At 40.6% G+C, this 15,928-nt stretch overlaps 1 protein-coding gene across 1 annotated transcript in view; it reads left to right on the top strand.

Moving 5' to 3' along the window:
• The window catches only part of GRK7 (G protein-coupled receptor kinase 7), a gene marked incomplete at both ends in the record, with an annotated part of 29,792 nt that extends 16,679 nt beyond the window's left edge, over positions 1-13,113 (top strand). Inside the window, 2 exons of the mRNA XM_080821491.1 lie at positions 4,365-4,639; positions 12,777-13,113. Coding sequence (XP_080677617.1) covers positions 4,365-4,639; positions 12,777-13,113 — 612 coding nt within the window. The remainder of the gene's footprint in view (positions 1-4,364; positions 4,640-12,776) is intronic.
• Between the last annotated feature and the right edge of the window lie 2,815 nt (positions 13,114-15,928).

Genomic DNA, 15,928 nt, shown 5'->3' on the forward strand with positions numbered 1-15,928 from the left:
CTGTTTACCACGACTATTTTGAACAGCTTTATTGAGATATAATTTAAATACCGTAAAATTGACCCATTTAAAGTATATTCAATGGGTGTTAGTATATTCATAGAGCAAAGCAAACATTATCACAATTTTAGAACCTTTTCTTCACCCCCAAAAGAAACCCTCTACTCTTTAGCAGTCACTCCCAGCCCCCCTGTCCCAACCCTAAGCAACCACTAATCCACTTTCTGGCTCTATGGAATTCCCTGTTCTGGACATTATATATAAATGGAAACACAATATGTGGCCTTTTGTGTTTGGCTTCTTTCACTTAGAATTAGGTTTTCAGGGTTCATCCATGTTGTAGCATGCATAAGGACTTCATTCCTTTTTATAGCCAAACAGTATTCCATTGTAAATAATTAATATTTTATTAGATTCACTTTATCACATGTCTCTCCATCTATCCATCCCTCTATTGATCCATTAATCTGTCTTGTGTCTTTTATGTATTTCTATGTAGGCTTACTCCCCTTCTTCCCCAACCCTCAGCACCTTTGCTTTGCACACCTCTCAAATAAAGCTCGTATCATATGGTCGCTTTAGGTACAAAGGAAGCCGAGAGATGGAGTGCTCAGCTTTCCGACCTCTCTGGTAGAGGGAAAAGGGAGACTGGGAATGGATGTTTGCTATTTTGGCATACATTGTTTCTCAGTCTCATCCACATCTCTTCTTATAGTCTCCCCTCCTCCCACCATTGCATCCCACAGATCTTGTGTTCCAGAAATGCCAAATTCCTTAGAGCTCCCTGAACACCCGCATCATTTCTGGCTCCATCTCTTGCAGGTGCTCCTTAGCTGCCTGGCCTTCTCTGGGGGACAGTCTCCCTCATGGTTCAGCTCAGCTGTCACTCTCCAGTGAAGTATCCCCAGCACAGACACACACACACACACACACACACCCGCTGGCCTCCCTTTGCTAGTTTTATACTCCCATTATGGCATTTACCATACTCTATTGAATTAACCTTTTGACCTGTCTCCACCAGCCTGTAAAACCTGAAGGGCAACTACCAGGTATCATGTGTCTTGGTATCCCTAGAACTCACTGTCGGGTATGGCTCAGTAAATATTGGTTGGATAGTGAGTAGAAAACATCTAGTTACCATCTTCACTGTTGCTTATTTGACAAATGTTTTGTCGGGCATGCACCATGTGAGGCCTTACAGTGATTTTCTAGTTTGGATACAAGTTGAGTATCCTGGGTCTCGGGAGCCTACCGGACACTTCTGTCTGGACAAATGCAAAACTAGACAGGATGCCAGGACAACAGATGTAAACTGGGACTGTCCCAGGCAAACCGGAACATATGGTCACCCAAATTATATATCAGCTTCTATGAAAACAGCAGTGCCATGCTGACTCATGCCTGGCCTGTCAGACCCAGTCACTTCCAGAGCAGGCCAATTACTTCTCGTTAGTGCTTGGGTCATATATGCTTTTCATTGTTGTTACCCATGTAGAAATTATCCATGAAATTTAATATTCCTAGGGCATTTTATATATATAGTGCATATAAAAACATATACTTAAGCAATTAGAAAAAAAATCAGCTAATAAAGAACTGAAAACACTTTCCAACCTTTTTTGATGTCCTGGAATGTATGTTTGTAATCAGTGTGTGAAATCCATTATATATAAAAAGTTGGTATTAACAATAGACTCTAGGGGCACCTGGGTGGCTCAGTGGGTTAAAGCCTGTGCCTTCGGCTCAGGTCATGATTCCAGGGTCCTGGGATCCAGCCCTGAATAGGGCTCTCTGCTCAGCAGGGAGCCTGCTTCCTCCTCTCTCTCTGCCTGCCTCTCTGCCTATTTGTGATCTCTGTCTGTCAAATAAATAAATAAAATCTTTAAAAAAAAATGGACTCTAGTCTATTATGGGCATTTGGAGGTTTCCAGCTTGTGACCATTATGAATAATGGAACTATGAACATCTCAATGTGGATTCCTTTTTCTTTTGTATGAGGCATTATTTGGAGGTATATACTCCCAAGATGGAGTAACCTGGTTGAAGCAGGGGAAAAATTGATATATATTATTTTCTATGGCTCAATATCTTACTGCTCTCCTAAAAGTCTTGGTCAATTTACAGAGCACATCTGTTTCTCAGAACTCTGCCAATAACTTATATGATCATTTTTATGTACTAATAGAAGCTTATTGTCATGTAGGGTGTTCTTTGAATTTTTCTTTAAAGATTTTATTTATTTGAGAGAGGGAGAGAGAGCAAGAGAGAGAAAGCATCAGGGGGTGAGGGGCACAGGGAGAAGCAGACTCCCTGCTGAGCAGGGAGCCTGCCACAGGGCTCAATCACAGGACCCCAGTATCATTACCTGAGCCAAAGGCACACACTTAACCATCTGATCCACCCTGGTACCCCTGGTGCTATTTGAATTTTTAACTGCTACAGAGGCTATACATTATACTTTAACCAAAAACAAGTTAGTTTTTTGAAAACAGTGTGTATGTGTGTGTATATGTGTATGTATATATGTATCTTTTATAATTACAAGGTATGTTATAGATATTCATTAAATATTTGTTGGGGGTACCTGGTGGTTCAGTCAGTTAAGTGTCCAATTCTTGGTTTTGGCTCAGGTCTCAGGGTTGTGGGATCAAGCCCTGTGTGGGTCTCGGTGCTGGGCCTGGAGTCTGCTTGAGATCCTTTCCTTCTCCCCCACCCTATTCCTCTGCCCCTCCCCTTGTGCACACATGTACTCTTGTTCTCTCTCAAATAAATAAATAAATAAATAATTTTAAAAAATTTGTTGAATTAATGAATATTAAAATAACATATTCACAAAAAGACAATAGCTGCATGATTCCACACACCTGAGGAATAGACTACTAGAGGAGTCAGATCAGTAGAGACAGAAAGTCGAATGGTGGTTGCCAGGGCCTAGGGAGTGGAGACAATGGGGAGTTGTTGTTTAATGAGTATAGACTTTCATTTTTGCAAGATGAAAAGAGTTCTGGAGATGGAAAGTGATTATGGTTGCACAACAATGTGAATGAACTTAAGACTCTTGAACTGTACATTTAAAAATTATTCAGGTGGTAAATTTTAAGTTAAATGTATAAATACATATTTTTTTAACTCAATGGTCATTTGGCATGTATCATCAGTAGAAATGGACCTACAAAATACAGTCATGCATGTTAAATGAAATTTCATGTGTGAACTTTTTAGATTAAAATGACTGTGCTAATTTTTCAATGCAGGGACAGGCAGAGATGTGTGATATTAATATCATTATATAGCAAATAGAGTAGGAATCACAGACCAGATAATATATGAACATTCAAGGGCACCTGGGTGGCTCAGCGGGTTAAAGCCTCTTCCTTTGGCTCAGGTCATGATTCCAGGGTCCTGGGATCGAGCCCCCACATCGGGCTCTCTGCTTATCGGGGAGCCTGCTTCCTCCTCTCTCTCTGCCTGCCTCTCTGCCTACTTGTGATCTCTCTGTTAAATAAATAAATAAATAAAATCTTAAAAAAAAAATATATATATGTATGAACATTCAATATTAACCAGAAAGTGTTCAACCTTTAAAAAACCATGCATCGGGGCACCTGGGTGGCTCAGTGCGTTAAAGCCTCTGCTTTCGGCTCAGGTCATGATCCCAGGGTCCTGGGATCGAGCCCCACATCGGGCTCTCTGCTCAGCAGAGAGCATGCTTCCTTTCCTCTCTCTCTGTCTGTCTCTCTGCCTACTTGTGATCTCTGTCAAATAAATAAATAAAATTTTTAAAATAAATAAATAAATAAATAACCATGCATCTAACTTTCTATTGTCTATGGATAAAATACAGAGGCAGAGCTTAGGGGAATCATAGAGACATCCACTTGAACTTTTTACCTTAATGATGAAGCGAGGAGCTAAGTGACTTCCGCATTTCAAGGGCAGCCTCATCTGTCCCTTTTATTTTATTTTATTTATTTATTTATTTATTTATTTATTTATTTATTTATTTAGTAGGCTTATGCCTAGCATGGACTCACAACCCTGAGAAGACCTCCGCTGAGATCAAGAGTTAATTGTCTGAACCACCCAGGCACCCCTCATCTGTCCCTCTTATAATGCACTCCAACTAAACCATCTTTATGTCTTATTGGCCAGAATGGATGACATGGCTTACCCCAGCTCCCCCAGAGGATGCTAGGAAAGCAGAAACTAGAACAGATTAGACACATTGCAACCCCAAATACTTAGGATTCCCTTAACAAAGAAAGAAAAGGAGAATGGGTATTGGATAAGCAATCAGCAGCATCTGTTACATTCACATTAGTGTTTTTGTTTTGTTTCCTTTCTTGTTTGGGGGGCTACAGGCTGGAACCAATGGTTATATGGCTCCTGAAATCCTAATGGAAAAAGTGAGTTATTCCTATCCTGTGGACTGGTTTGCAATGGGATGCAGTATTTATGAAATGGTTGCTGGACGAACACCATTCAAAGATTACAAGGAAAAAGTCAGTAAAGAGGATTTAAAGCAAAGAACCCTGAAAGAAGAGGTCAGATTCCAACACGATAACTTCACAGAGGAAGCAAAAGATATTTGCAGACTCTTCTTGGCTAAGAAACCAGAGCAACGTTTAGGAAGCAGGTAAACTACTGTGTAATAGAGGTGATTAGCAATGTCAGCACTGTCCACAGGAATTTGGAAAATACTTGGGATTGGTGATGAAGACTTGGGGTTAAGTATTATTATTTTCCTAATATTATTTGCATATTATATGGTTAAGAATTTCTGACACTTTCAAACACTGTGAGCACTTGATGTGGAACGATCTCTAAGATATATTTTAAAGTAAAAAAGGTTGGGACGCCTGGGTGGCTCAGTTGGTTAAACAGCTGCCTTCGGCTCAGGTCATGATCCCAGCGTCCAGGGATCGAGTCCCACATCGGGCTCCTTGCTCGGCGGGGAGCCTGCTTCTCCCTCAGCCTCTGCCTGCCACTCCGTCTGCCTGTGATCCGCGCTCTCTCTCTCTCTCTCTCTCTGACAAATAAATAAAATCTTAAAAAAAAAAAAAAACATAAAGTAAAAAAGGTGCAAAACAGCATACATTTAAAAAAAAGGAAGAAGGGAAGGAAAAGAAAGGAAAGGAGAGAAGAGAAGAGAAGAGAAAAGAAATCTATAATTCAAATAGTTGCATAGGTTATTTTGGGCAGAGTATACAAAGACTGTATATGATTGGTTGTCTCTAACACTCTAACAAAAAAAATTAGGGGCAGGTGACAGGGATACAAATGATTTTCACCCGATAACCCTATTATCTCTCTAATTTTGAATCGTGAATAAATGCTTCAAAATGAACAAAATTAAAACTTAAAACCATCAGTACTGGGGCTCCTGGGTGGCTCAGTTGGTTAAGCATTTGCCTTTGGCTCAGGTCATGATTCCATGGTCCTGGGATCGAGGCTCACACCCCACATCTGGCTCCCTGCTCAATAGGGAAGTCTGCCTCTCCCTTTGTCTCTCACCCAGCTTGTGCTCTCTCTGGCTCTCTCTTATTTATTAAATAAATAAATAAAATATTTAAAACAAACAAAACCCATCAGTACTGATAGTTAGAGCTCTAGGAAATTCTGCCCCCCCTTTTTTATTTTTGCAAAGATTTTATTTATTTATTTGACAGGAAGGAACATAGCAAGAGAGGGAACACAAGCAGAGGGAGTGGGAGAGGGAGAAAGCAGGCGTCCTGTTGAGCAGGGAGCAGGGAGCCCGTTGCGGGGGCCAATCCCAGAACCCTAGGATCATGACCTGAACCAAAGGCAGCTGCCCAATGACTGAGCCACCCAGGCACCCCAATTCTGCTCCTTTTAAATGTCTCTCTAAGGGGCACCTGGGTGGCTCAGTGGGTTAAAGCCTCTGCCTTCGGCTCAGGTCATGATCTCAGGGTCCTGGGATCAAGCCCCGAATCAGGCTCTCTGCTCAGCAGGGAGCCTGCTTCCCCCTCTCTCTCTGCCTGCCTCTCGGCCTACTTGTGATCTCTCTCTCTCTGTCTCTCTCTTAAATAAATAAATAAAATCTTTTAAAAAAAAAGTCTCTCTAAGATATCAATAGTTCAACAGATATTTAGTGAGTGCATATAATATTGCTAGGTATGTTAAGTACAGTTGATGTTAGTCTTTTTTTTTTTTTTTTTTAAGATTTTATGACCCGGGTGCCTGGGTGGCTCAGTGGGTTAAAGCCTCTTCCTTTAGCTCAGGTCATGATCCCAGGGTCCTGGGATTGAGACTCGAATCAGGCTCTCTGCTCAGCGAGGAGCCTGCTTCCTCCTCTCTCTCTGCCTGCTTCTCTGCCTACTTGTGATCTCTGTCTGTCAAATAAATAAATAAAATCTTTAAAAAAAAAAAAAAAAGATTTTATGACCCTAGCCAAAAGCAGAGGCTTTTACCCACTGAGCCACCCAGGCGCCCCAGTTGATGTTAGTTTTAAAGAAGGTTGAGTATAGGGAATAATAAGATCAAGATTAATGTTAGAAGAAACAAAGTAAGTGAAAGCTGACTTGGAAAAAGGCCCTTGGCAGTGGGTGACTGTGTTATATAGAGGAAAAAACCAAGGGCTTTAGATTCACAGACATAGACTCTCATCCTAGCTCTGTAGGTCATTTTAACTGAAACAATTGAATTATTTTCTCAGAGCCTCAATATCCTCATGTATTAAAATGGGGGAAGTTATGATTAATTTTATGAATTTATGAATTTATATGATTAATTTTATGACGATTTGACTAGGCCACCATACTCAGATATTTGATTAATTATTCTAGATGTTTCTGTGCAGGTATTTTTTAGATAAGCTTAATATATAAATGAATAGGCTTTGAGTAAAGGAGATTTTTCTTTGTAATGTGGATGGGTCTCATCCAGTCAGTTGAAGGCCTTCACAGAAAATGACTGACTTCCTGAGAGAAGAGGGAATTCTGTTGGCAAACCATCTTCGGAGTAGAACTGCAACTCTTCCCCGGGTCTCCATCTTGATAGCCTATCTTGCAGCATTTGGACTTGCCAAACCTCTACAACTGTGCAAGCCAATTCCTTAAAATAAACCTCTCTCTTACTCTCTCTCCCTCTCTCTGTGTCTCTGTCATATGCATGCACACATACCGTCAGGGAGAAAAAATTCTCTACCCTCTTACGTTTGGAGGCCTGCAAACTAAACTGACAAAACACAGATTAGTACAAGAAAGGACAGGTTTTTATTTATGCACATATACAAGAGTATATGGACCCTTTCGTAGAAAAACGTGACTGGGATCATCAGTTAGAATTATAGACCATCTTAATAGGGGAAGGGGAGGAGGTGAAGGGTCCTTGCAGGAAAACAAATAATTTCTTAGAATTGCTGGGGGGAAGGGCACTTATGGGAGAACAAGTGATTAAGGAGAGATAAATGGGCCCTTAGGAGAAGAGATGGGAGATATGATAGTTTTGTGACAATGTCTGTTTAGGTGTGGTACAGACTTCTGTCACTGGTGATAAGAGTCAATCTTTCCCGGCTCTAAAACTCCCAGGGAGGATTGATGAGTTGAGTTCTGGGGAGAGTCTCTGCTTCTAGGCAGATGAGGCGAGTTCAGAACCTGTACCTGTTGACTCACAAATGCCTTCAAAATGATTTTTATGTTACTGTGGTACATTCTGGACCTTTTCAACATCCTGCTGGTTCTATTTCTCTAGAGAACACTGACTAATACAGTGGGATACTTTGAGGTTTAGCTATAACATATATAAAGTTAGATACAATGTATGTTATGACTCATTCAATAAGTGGTAGCAATTATTACTAACTTGTTCTAAGAGAGATACCAGATAATATTATGACTGAACTTTGAGCTTGAATGTCTTAAATTCTTAGATTGAATTTCAAAATTTAAAAATATATACAAATATGAAAGCTACAACATGAAGTAATATGACTGATTTTTACTATTACCCCAGAATGGATCTTCCAAGCAGCTGTCCAACAAGATTGTCCAACAGTCTTCCAAGCACTGTCAATGAAGGCTCTAGAACAAGGTTGCTTGTTCCAGAATACTCAAAATACTTGAGTATAGAGGTTAGCTTTTAATTCCTGACCTCTTTTTTTTAAATAGAAAAACAAAATCCATTTGTAATTCCTTCCAAAGCACGACAGATACCAAACTAACAAATGAGTATTTTGAAATTTGACAGAAACTCTACATTTATGCAAAGGAGACCGTGGAACTGATTTTCCTGTGTAGATTCCCTTGTTGTTGCATTAGTGTGGTCAGAATAGGCCGTGTCACTATCACAGGCAAATCCCAAAGTCTCCGTGGCTTGAAACAAAGGGGATTTCTTCTCCCTCTCACAAAGTGAGTTACAGGTGCAGCAGCACGCCCTTCGGGTACCTCCCTTGGAGCAGAGACTCAGAGAGCCAGGCTGCATCCGTCTCACAGTTCAGCTGGAACCCGTGGCTTGCAGAGAAGAGAGCAGAGACAAGCTAGGGGAGCTTTCCACTGCCTCAGCCCAGGAGTAACTCACTCCTGCATCACTTACACTCACTGAGGTTTGCCCTGTGCAAGGTCAAAGGGTCTGGCCAGTGTTGTCTTCCTGGTGCCCAAGGAAGAGGGAAGAACTGGAGATGGTGACCCCAGACCATCTCTACCATCTGGGTTCTCAAGTGCAGGGAATCTACAAGGGCATACCAACAGTGGCGGAGGCTGCAGAGAAAGCCAACAGTTTCTTCAGATGACCTCCCTGAAGGGAGCACCGCCTGCTTGGTGTGTTTGATCGAGAAATCTATCTTGATACTCTATAAACACACTTTGGGTATATAAAATGAAGTATTGACAAACTCCTTAAGGAAAATGCCACCTTAAAGCACTGGGTCATTGCCTGAAGCTGCTCCATCAAGCAAAACCTTTTCATAAAGCATCTGTTGTTGTGGCTGTTTTGAATAAAACTGTTTACAACATTAGAGAAAAGGCATATAAAAACCAGCTGTTTGGTGAAAAAGAAAACCTTCCAACGTTTTCATTTCAACTCTCTGTATTTTTTCTCAATTCAAACGAGATGATGTTTGATTAACTTAGTGCTGTCCTTCAAAGGCAAGCAAATGCCTACACAACACATTACACAGCAGAGAGGTCAGGCGGGGCCCTCCCTCTTGCATTCACAAACATTTGAAATAAATTTTAAAACCCTTTTCCTTCTTTAGACATCACTGAAAGGAGCTCCTCCTTTGTCTTCATAGGTCTGTGAATTAATTATGTTTTGCATAGAAGTTGAAAGCTTTAAAAAAAAGAGGTTGAAAGCATTTCTGAGCATCTCACAAAGGCTGTAGATAGGGTTTACAATGTTTTCTAATAAAATTAAAGCTGAAGACCACTTAAGTATTTTGCAGGTTTTCTTCTGGTCAGTCAATGCAGCAGAAAAGATCAACGAACCGTGCGAGTCTCTGACTTAAGTGCTTCTCCAACACATCATCTTACACCAATATGCACTGTTCTTGGCAGACCAAACCCCACAGAGTGGTCTTCATGTATGGTCAGGTGGTATCTTTTCTTTACTGACTGTTATAAAAAAATCCATTGTAATCTCTATGTAGGGTTCAGTAACACAAGAGCTCCTATAAATGTTCCGAAATAGAACCTACTCCAATCAGCAGCAGAGGTCTTCCTGCAGCTGCCGGGTTGGCTTGTGCAAAAGATGTTGCCTCCATCAATAGCATCTCCTATTTTTCCAAAGTGCACTGCCTAAGGATGGGCCAAAAGATCTCTGCATGAAGCTGCCTGGGCAAGATTCAAGAGTAAAATAACATCCATCCTATTTCTAGTACAGAACTGAGGTGAGAGTCATTAGTGCAAAAGATAAAGTGATCAGATCTTCAGTGGTCCAGACACTAAGTAAAAGGAATAGGGGTTGGAAAACCTAGTCTTTTGTTGTTACCATCAGCAACCACAGACACTTGAGAAAGGGCACAAAGGATGGGCCTGCCCTGCCCAGGGTCATCTAGTCAGGGTGCTAATGAACATAAAGAAAACCTTTAGTGGCCTGTTGTTCCCTTTCCTTTGTGACTAGTTCCAAAAGGGCTGAAGTGGCCATCCCTGATGGGTGAACCAAAGCCATCTGGGCCTGTGGCTTGAGGTGTTCCTTGAGAACATCCTGTCATGACTGGCTTGGCAAGTTTTCAAGGCCACTGAGCCCCTGGGCAATCTTTGTTTATCCAAGGTAAAGCTGTTCAGAGTGACTTTAAGGGGCTTTCTTGACCTGTGGGATGGTGAGTTCATGCCTGCTGGTGGCCATCAAGGGTGGGACAAGCTCCTTCCTCATGGCACCTGGTCCCATTCCAGCTCCTTTGATTTCTTTGAGACATAGAGTCTTGGGATTCATTCCTGATTTACATAGATGGAATTCTAGCTCGATCCTCGTTCTGCCACATTTAAATTCTTTTTTTTTTTTAAGATTTTATTTATTTATTGGAGAGAGAGAGAGACAGAAATAGAGAAAGAGAGCAGGAGCAGGGAGGAGAGGGAGAAGCAGGCTCCTGTTGAGCAGAGAGCCCAACGTGGGTCTTGGTCCCAGGACCCTGGGATCATGACCTGAGCCAAAGTCAGACACTTAACCGACTGAGCGACCCAGGCACCCCTCTATCCTTGTTCTGCCACATTTAAATTTTATTTGCTACCTTCCCCACCACCAAAATCTGACACCTTAAAATGGTGAAATGTTGCTGTGTAAATTATACCTCACCTAATTTAAGAGAAAAATCCATCTTTGAAGCTTTGAAGCTATCTCAGTAACCCTCCCTCAAGGCTCTAACTCTACAGGATGTAAACCACACAGACACTGGTCAGTAGATTTGAGTAGATGGCAAGCCTGCATTTTCCTTCCTTTCAACCGATGGAGGCTTGGTGGCTTTGGGAAAAAAAGAGGCACCTTGTAGTATCTCACGATACAGTTCTCCATACCTGTTTTTCACTTGGGTCATAATGAGATAAGTCCAAGGAGTCCTGCATCAGCCTTTCTGGAAGGGGCTAGGCCTGAACCACAGAACAACCCAGGGAATGGCTGGACATCAGATGTCTACAGCTGGATTTCTCTTTTCCATAATAATATTTGATTACAATTTTCCTTTGAAAAACTCACCTATGTTTGACTTTTTCAGATGCCCAGCTATATATGAATGCAGAACCAAATGAAGAGGTTAAAAATACAATGAAAAGACAGACAGGCATTGTTGTGATGGTTAAATGTGATAACATAAGCACAGAGCTTAATTTTGTGTTAGCTGAATAGGTTCTGGGTAAATGTCAGTTATTCTCACTATTGTTATTAGTAATGTCATTATTGTGTTTAGAACCTGTTAGATAGAGTCCGCTGTAGTAATTATCTGACATAGTAGGGAATCTGTAAGGGGGTATATGGGAGAAATCCTCAATCCTTTTCCTAAAAGCTTTTTGATAACTGAAATAAAAGTAAAAGGAAACCTATGAATGTGATTAATTTTTATGAAGGTTGATTTATGACAGAAATTGATTTTTCCTTAAGGAAAGACATTTCTGGTTTTTATTTATTTATTTTAAATTTTTAAATTTATTTTAGAGAGAGAGAGAGAGAATATATGGGGGAGGGGCAGAGAGAGAGGGAGAGAGAGAGACTCTCAAGCAAACTCCCTGCTGAGTGCAGAGCTCAGGGTGGGGTTCAGTTCCACAACACCAAGGTCATGACCTATGCCAAATCAAGAGTCAGGCACTTAACCAAATAAAAGCCAGGTGTAAAGTTAAAAGGTAGCTTTGTGGAGAGACTCACATGGTGAGCAATGGAGACCTGCCAGTAACCATGTGAGTGAGCTTGAAAGCAGATTTCCTCCCGTAGTCCCAGTTGAACCTTCAGATGAGACCAAAGCGCTGATGAACCACCTCGTGAAAGACCTTGAGCCAGAGGCACTCAGTTAAGCCTTTTCTAGACTCTTGACCCACAGAAGCTGAGATAATAAATGTTTATTGTTTTAAGCCACTGAATATTGGAGCAGTTTGTTATAAGGCATCTGTAACTAATAGATAAGCAATAGATAATACAAGAGGTTACACAATTGGGAACATACATTTTTCCACCTTATTCTAAGGCAAATACTGGCATAATTTCTAGCACAAGGAAGGAGGACTTGATAACAAATAACCATAGTCTTGAGCATTGAATGTATGTTCATTCATGCTACTAAATATTACTAATGGATTTTTTTAAAATTCCTTAAAAATATTGTGGCAGTTGGGGGAGGTATGTAAAAATCATGTCACATGAAGATTGAGGTGGTATGGGTGCTGTTTTTTAGGGTGTGAGTGGGGTTGTGTGGGAATAGACATGCTTTCCTTGGTCTATGTGACCCTGAAGAGTAGAGCAAAATGCAATGACTGGAAGTTGCAGGCAAGCAGGTCCTGGCCCCATTGAATTTTGCTTGTATTTCAATAAAACACTAAGAATAAAAGTCATGTCAACTGCTTGACTCCAAAAATTAAATCTACATATGAAGGTTATCTGCAAACAATGAAAAATTCTACTGTCTGTGTAAGATGGAATTGTGGGTGACTTTTTAAAATTGTGGATGATTTTTAAAGTTATTATTTTTCCACATTATTCTTTATGTTGTTATATTGTCTTTGCAATTAAAATGAAATGTATTACAGGAAAGGAATGCTAGACACTTTGTATTGTTAGAATATTTCCTGTTTTGGTTTGCTACTGTGTCTCTGACTGACCATGTCCTTTCTTCACAGAGAAATGTCTGATGATCCCAGGCAACACCCTTTCTTCAAAACCATCAATTTTGCTCGCCTGGAAGCTGGCCTAGTTGAGCCCCCATTTGTGCCAGACCCTTCAGTGGTTTATGCCAAAGACATCGATGAAATTGAAGATTTCTCCGAGGTTCGGGGAATCGAATTTGATGATAAAGATAAGAAGTTCTTCCAAAGATTTGCAACAGGTGCTGTCCCTATAGCATGGCAGGAAGAGATTATAGAAACGGGACTGTTTGAAGAATTGAATGACCCCAACAGGCCTACAGATTGTGGGGATGGTAATTCATCCAAGTCTGGTGTGTGTTTGTTATTGTAAGTTGTTCTCTCCACCAGATGGGCAGCAGGAATCTCAGCTGACATAATGCCCCCAAATGTTCCTAACACATGAAAATCTGTTGATAAGGACTGATCAGTCAGGAGGGGCATTTCGACCACAGAACAGTTCAAAGGACAGGTGAGCTCACCACTAGGACACATTTTTCTCCCCTCCCCTCCCCCTCCCTTCCCGCCTCTCCCTGCTTGCCCCTCTCTCCTTCCCTTCCTCTTCTCTCCTATCTTCTCCTCTCCTCTCCTTCTCTCCTTTCTTCTTTCTCTCTCTCTCTCTTTCCCCCCACTTCTTTCTTCTTTCTCTCTTTTTTCATAAAGATGAGTAAAGTCTCAGTTTTCACGAGGCCTGGGAAAAGGAACACTCAGGTTTATTTTGATAAACTAAAAGCATGAGCCCTCCACCATCATGTCCCTGAAAATTACACAAAGTCCTAGGAATAGAGAATGGAACGTTGTGGTATACCCAGAAAATGAGCATTTGCAATTCTTGGTAAATAACCATTTTAGTTTTTCTCTGTTTATATCCTTTTTCCCTTCATCTTTCAGTATTTCTTCTGCTTCTGTACTTATAAGGGATTTGGAAGCTGGAAATAAATGTTCCTCATATTCTCCCCCTAAAAAGGAGTGGATTGTAATATTTTGGCAATATTTTAAATTACAGAATAATTTTTAATTTACTGAGAGTCTCTTTTTCATATTTTTAAAATATTTTACCATTATAATGTTGAAGCATTTTAAATGGAAACATTCATGAGATCTGTGAATTAAGGTGTTCTGTAAGTTGAGTCTGCTTACATGTATTTTTCCACATGCCATTGGTTCCCAAACTTGCTGAACTTTAGAATCACCTAGGGATCTTTCAAAAATACCAATGTCTGACTCCTACCCTCAAATTTTAATTGATCTGGGATGCAGCCCGGGCATCTAGATTTTCAAAAGCTCCCCGGATACTAGTGAGGTGTGGCACGTTTGAGAACCAGAGCCATGTAAGCAGAAACACTGTTATGTATGGGTTCTTATTTTGGTTGCTCAAAGTTTCAGTTATACATTTGACAGCAACTTTTCAAATACCCCCCAAAACATGTAATTTTGGCAATTGCAGTATATATGAAACTGAATATCATCTGTATTCATCTTGTAGACTTTCCTGTCCTTGTACGCTTTAGTTATTCACACATACCTTGTGAAGTAGACACTTGGCTATTTCAAGACCTGAAGGAGAAATACAGCATTCGGCAGCTGATTTAAACAAATGGTAGCTGTCAGTTCAAGTGGCTGCCCAGCCAGCACCTTGCTATAGAATTAGCACTTCTCAAGACCACAACCAAAGTCAAAATTCTAAGGGTGCAAAAAAATATTTTGGGCACAATTATAAATCCTGAGGTGATTATACTTAAAGAAAAAAAAGGGAGGACGTTGCTGGCTCATCTGGTAGAGCATGTGACCCTTGATCGCAGGGTCATGAGTTCAAGCTCCATGTTGGGCATTGAGCTTACTAAAACATAATAATAATAAAATACAAAAATAAAAATAATAATAAAAGGAAATTTTAAGAAGGGATAAGAAGGATCTATGTGTGCATAAGGAAATCTCACTTGTGCCATTGGTGACAAACCTGGCTGAAATCATTTTAAAAGTTTTATCTCTTGAGTACAGGAGCCAAGAGTTGCAAAAACACCAGTCAAAAAGTAGTTGGTTAACTAGAACCCAGCCAATAGTAATCCTCAACGACAAGACAGCATTAGCCCTATCCTGCACAGTAAGTAAGAAGCAAGAAATCCTCTCAGGCTTGAGTAGTGGGTTCGTGCATCTACTACTCACCCTCCTGCTCATTCTCTATCCTCAGCAAGCTCTTGATGCTCCAGATCTTGTCCTGGAGATACTGCAGAGTCCCGGGCCATCAAAGCAGATACAGGTGTGTCCTGCAGATTATTTTTCCTAAGGCAAGAAAGTAGATTAAAATTTTATAAAATTTGTAACGTCTATTTTAACAAAAAACCAAATTCACCATTAACAGAGATCCAACTAATCAGAGCATTCCAAGAGTAAGAGGTCTTAGTATTTAGCTTTGTAATTAGACATTTAAAAGTAATGTCTTACTGCATTGGTTCCATAAAGTGAATGTCTACTGCTTTTGATAAACTTTAATACAAATCTGTGTTTCATTTCTTAGAACTAACTCAGGAAAGGAAATTGAGTAAGATAACTATATTCAAACAATCACCAAGTAAATATGTATTGAGCTAAGTTACACATTGAGCCCCATCCTGGGCATTTAGGGGGCACCACAGAGAAAGAAGACAGTTGTCTAAGAGAGGCCATATGGTATAGGGTAGAATGCAGATTCCTGTCATTGTTATTATTCACATTTTAAATGAGAAACTGGGGCATCTTGGTGGCTCAGTCTGCTGAGCATCTGGCTTTTTATTTTAATTCAGGTCATGGGATCGAGCCCCGAGTCAGGCTCTGCAGTCAGTGGGGAGTCTGCTTGGGATTCTCTCTCTCTCTCTCTCTCCCTCTGCTCTCCTCCCCTGCTTTCTCTCTCTCTGAAATAAATTAGTCTTCTTAAACAAATGAGAAACTGAAGCACAGAGATATTCTGTAGTTTGTCCAAGATCACACAGCTTTTCAGGGGTGTAGCAAAGACTAGAAATAACGGATATGAAACACATAGCACATGACTTGCATATAGTAGAGGCATAATAAATTGAAGACTGTGGTCAGTAGGTAGCAGCAGGTCAAATGATTCTAGGTCAGGGAACAAACTAGTATGAGCTAAACTTGGCCACCTTAATTAGAAGTTC

The sequence above is a fragment of the Martes martes genome (assembly GCF_963455335.1).
Source record: "Martes martes genome assembly, chromosome: 1".
Classification (NCBI taxonomy): Eukaryota; Metazoa; Chordata; class Mammalia; order Carnivora; family Mustelidae; genus Martes; species Martes martes.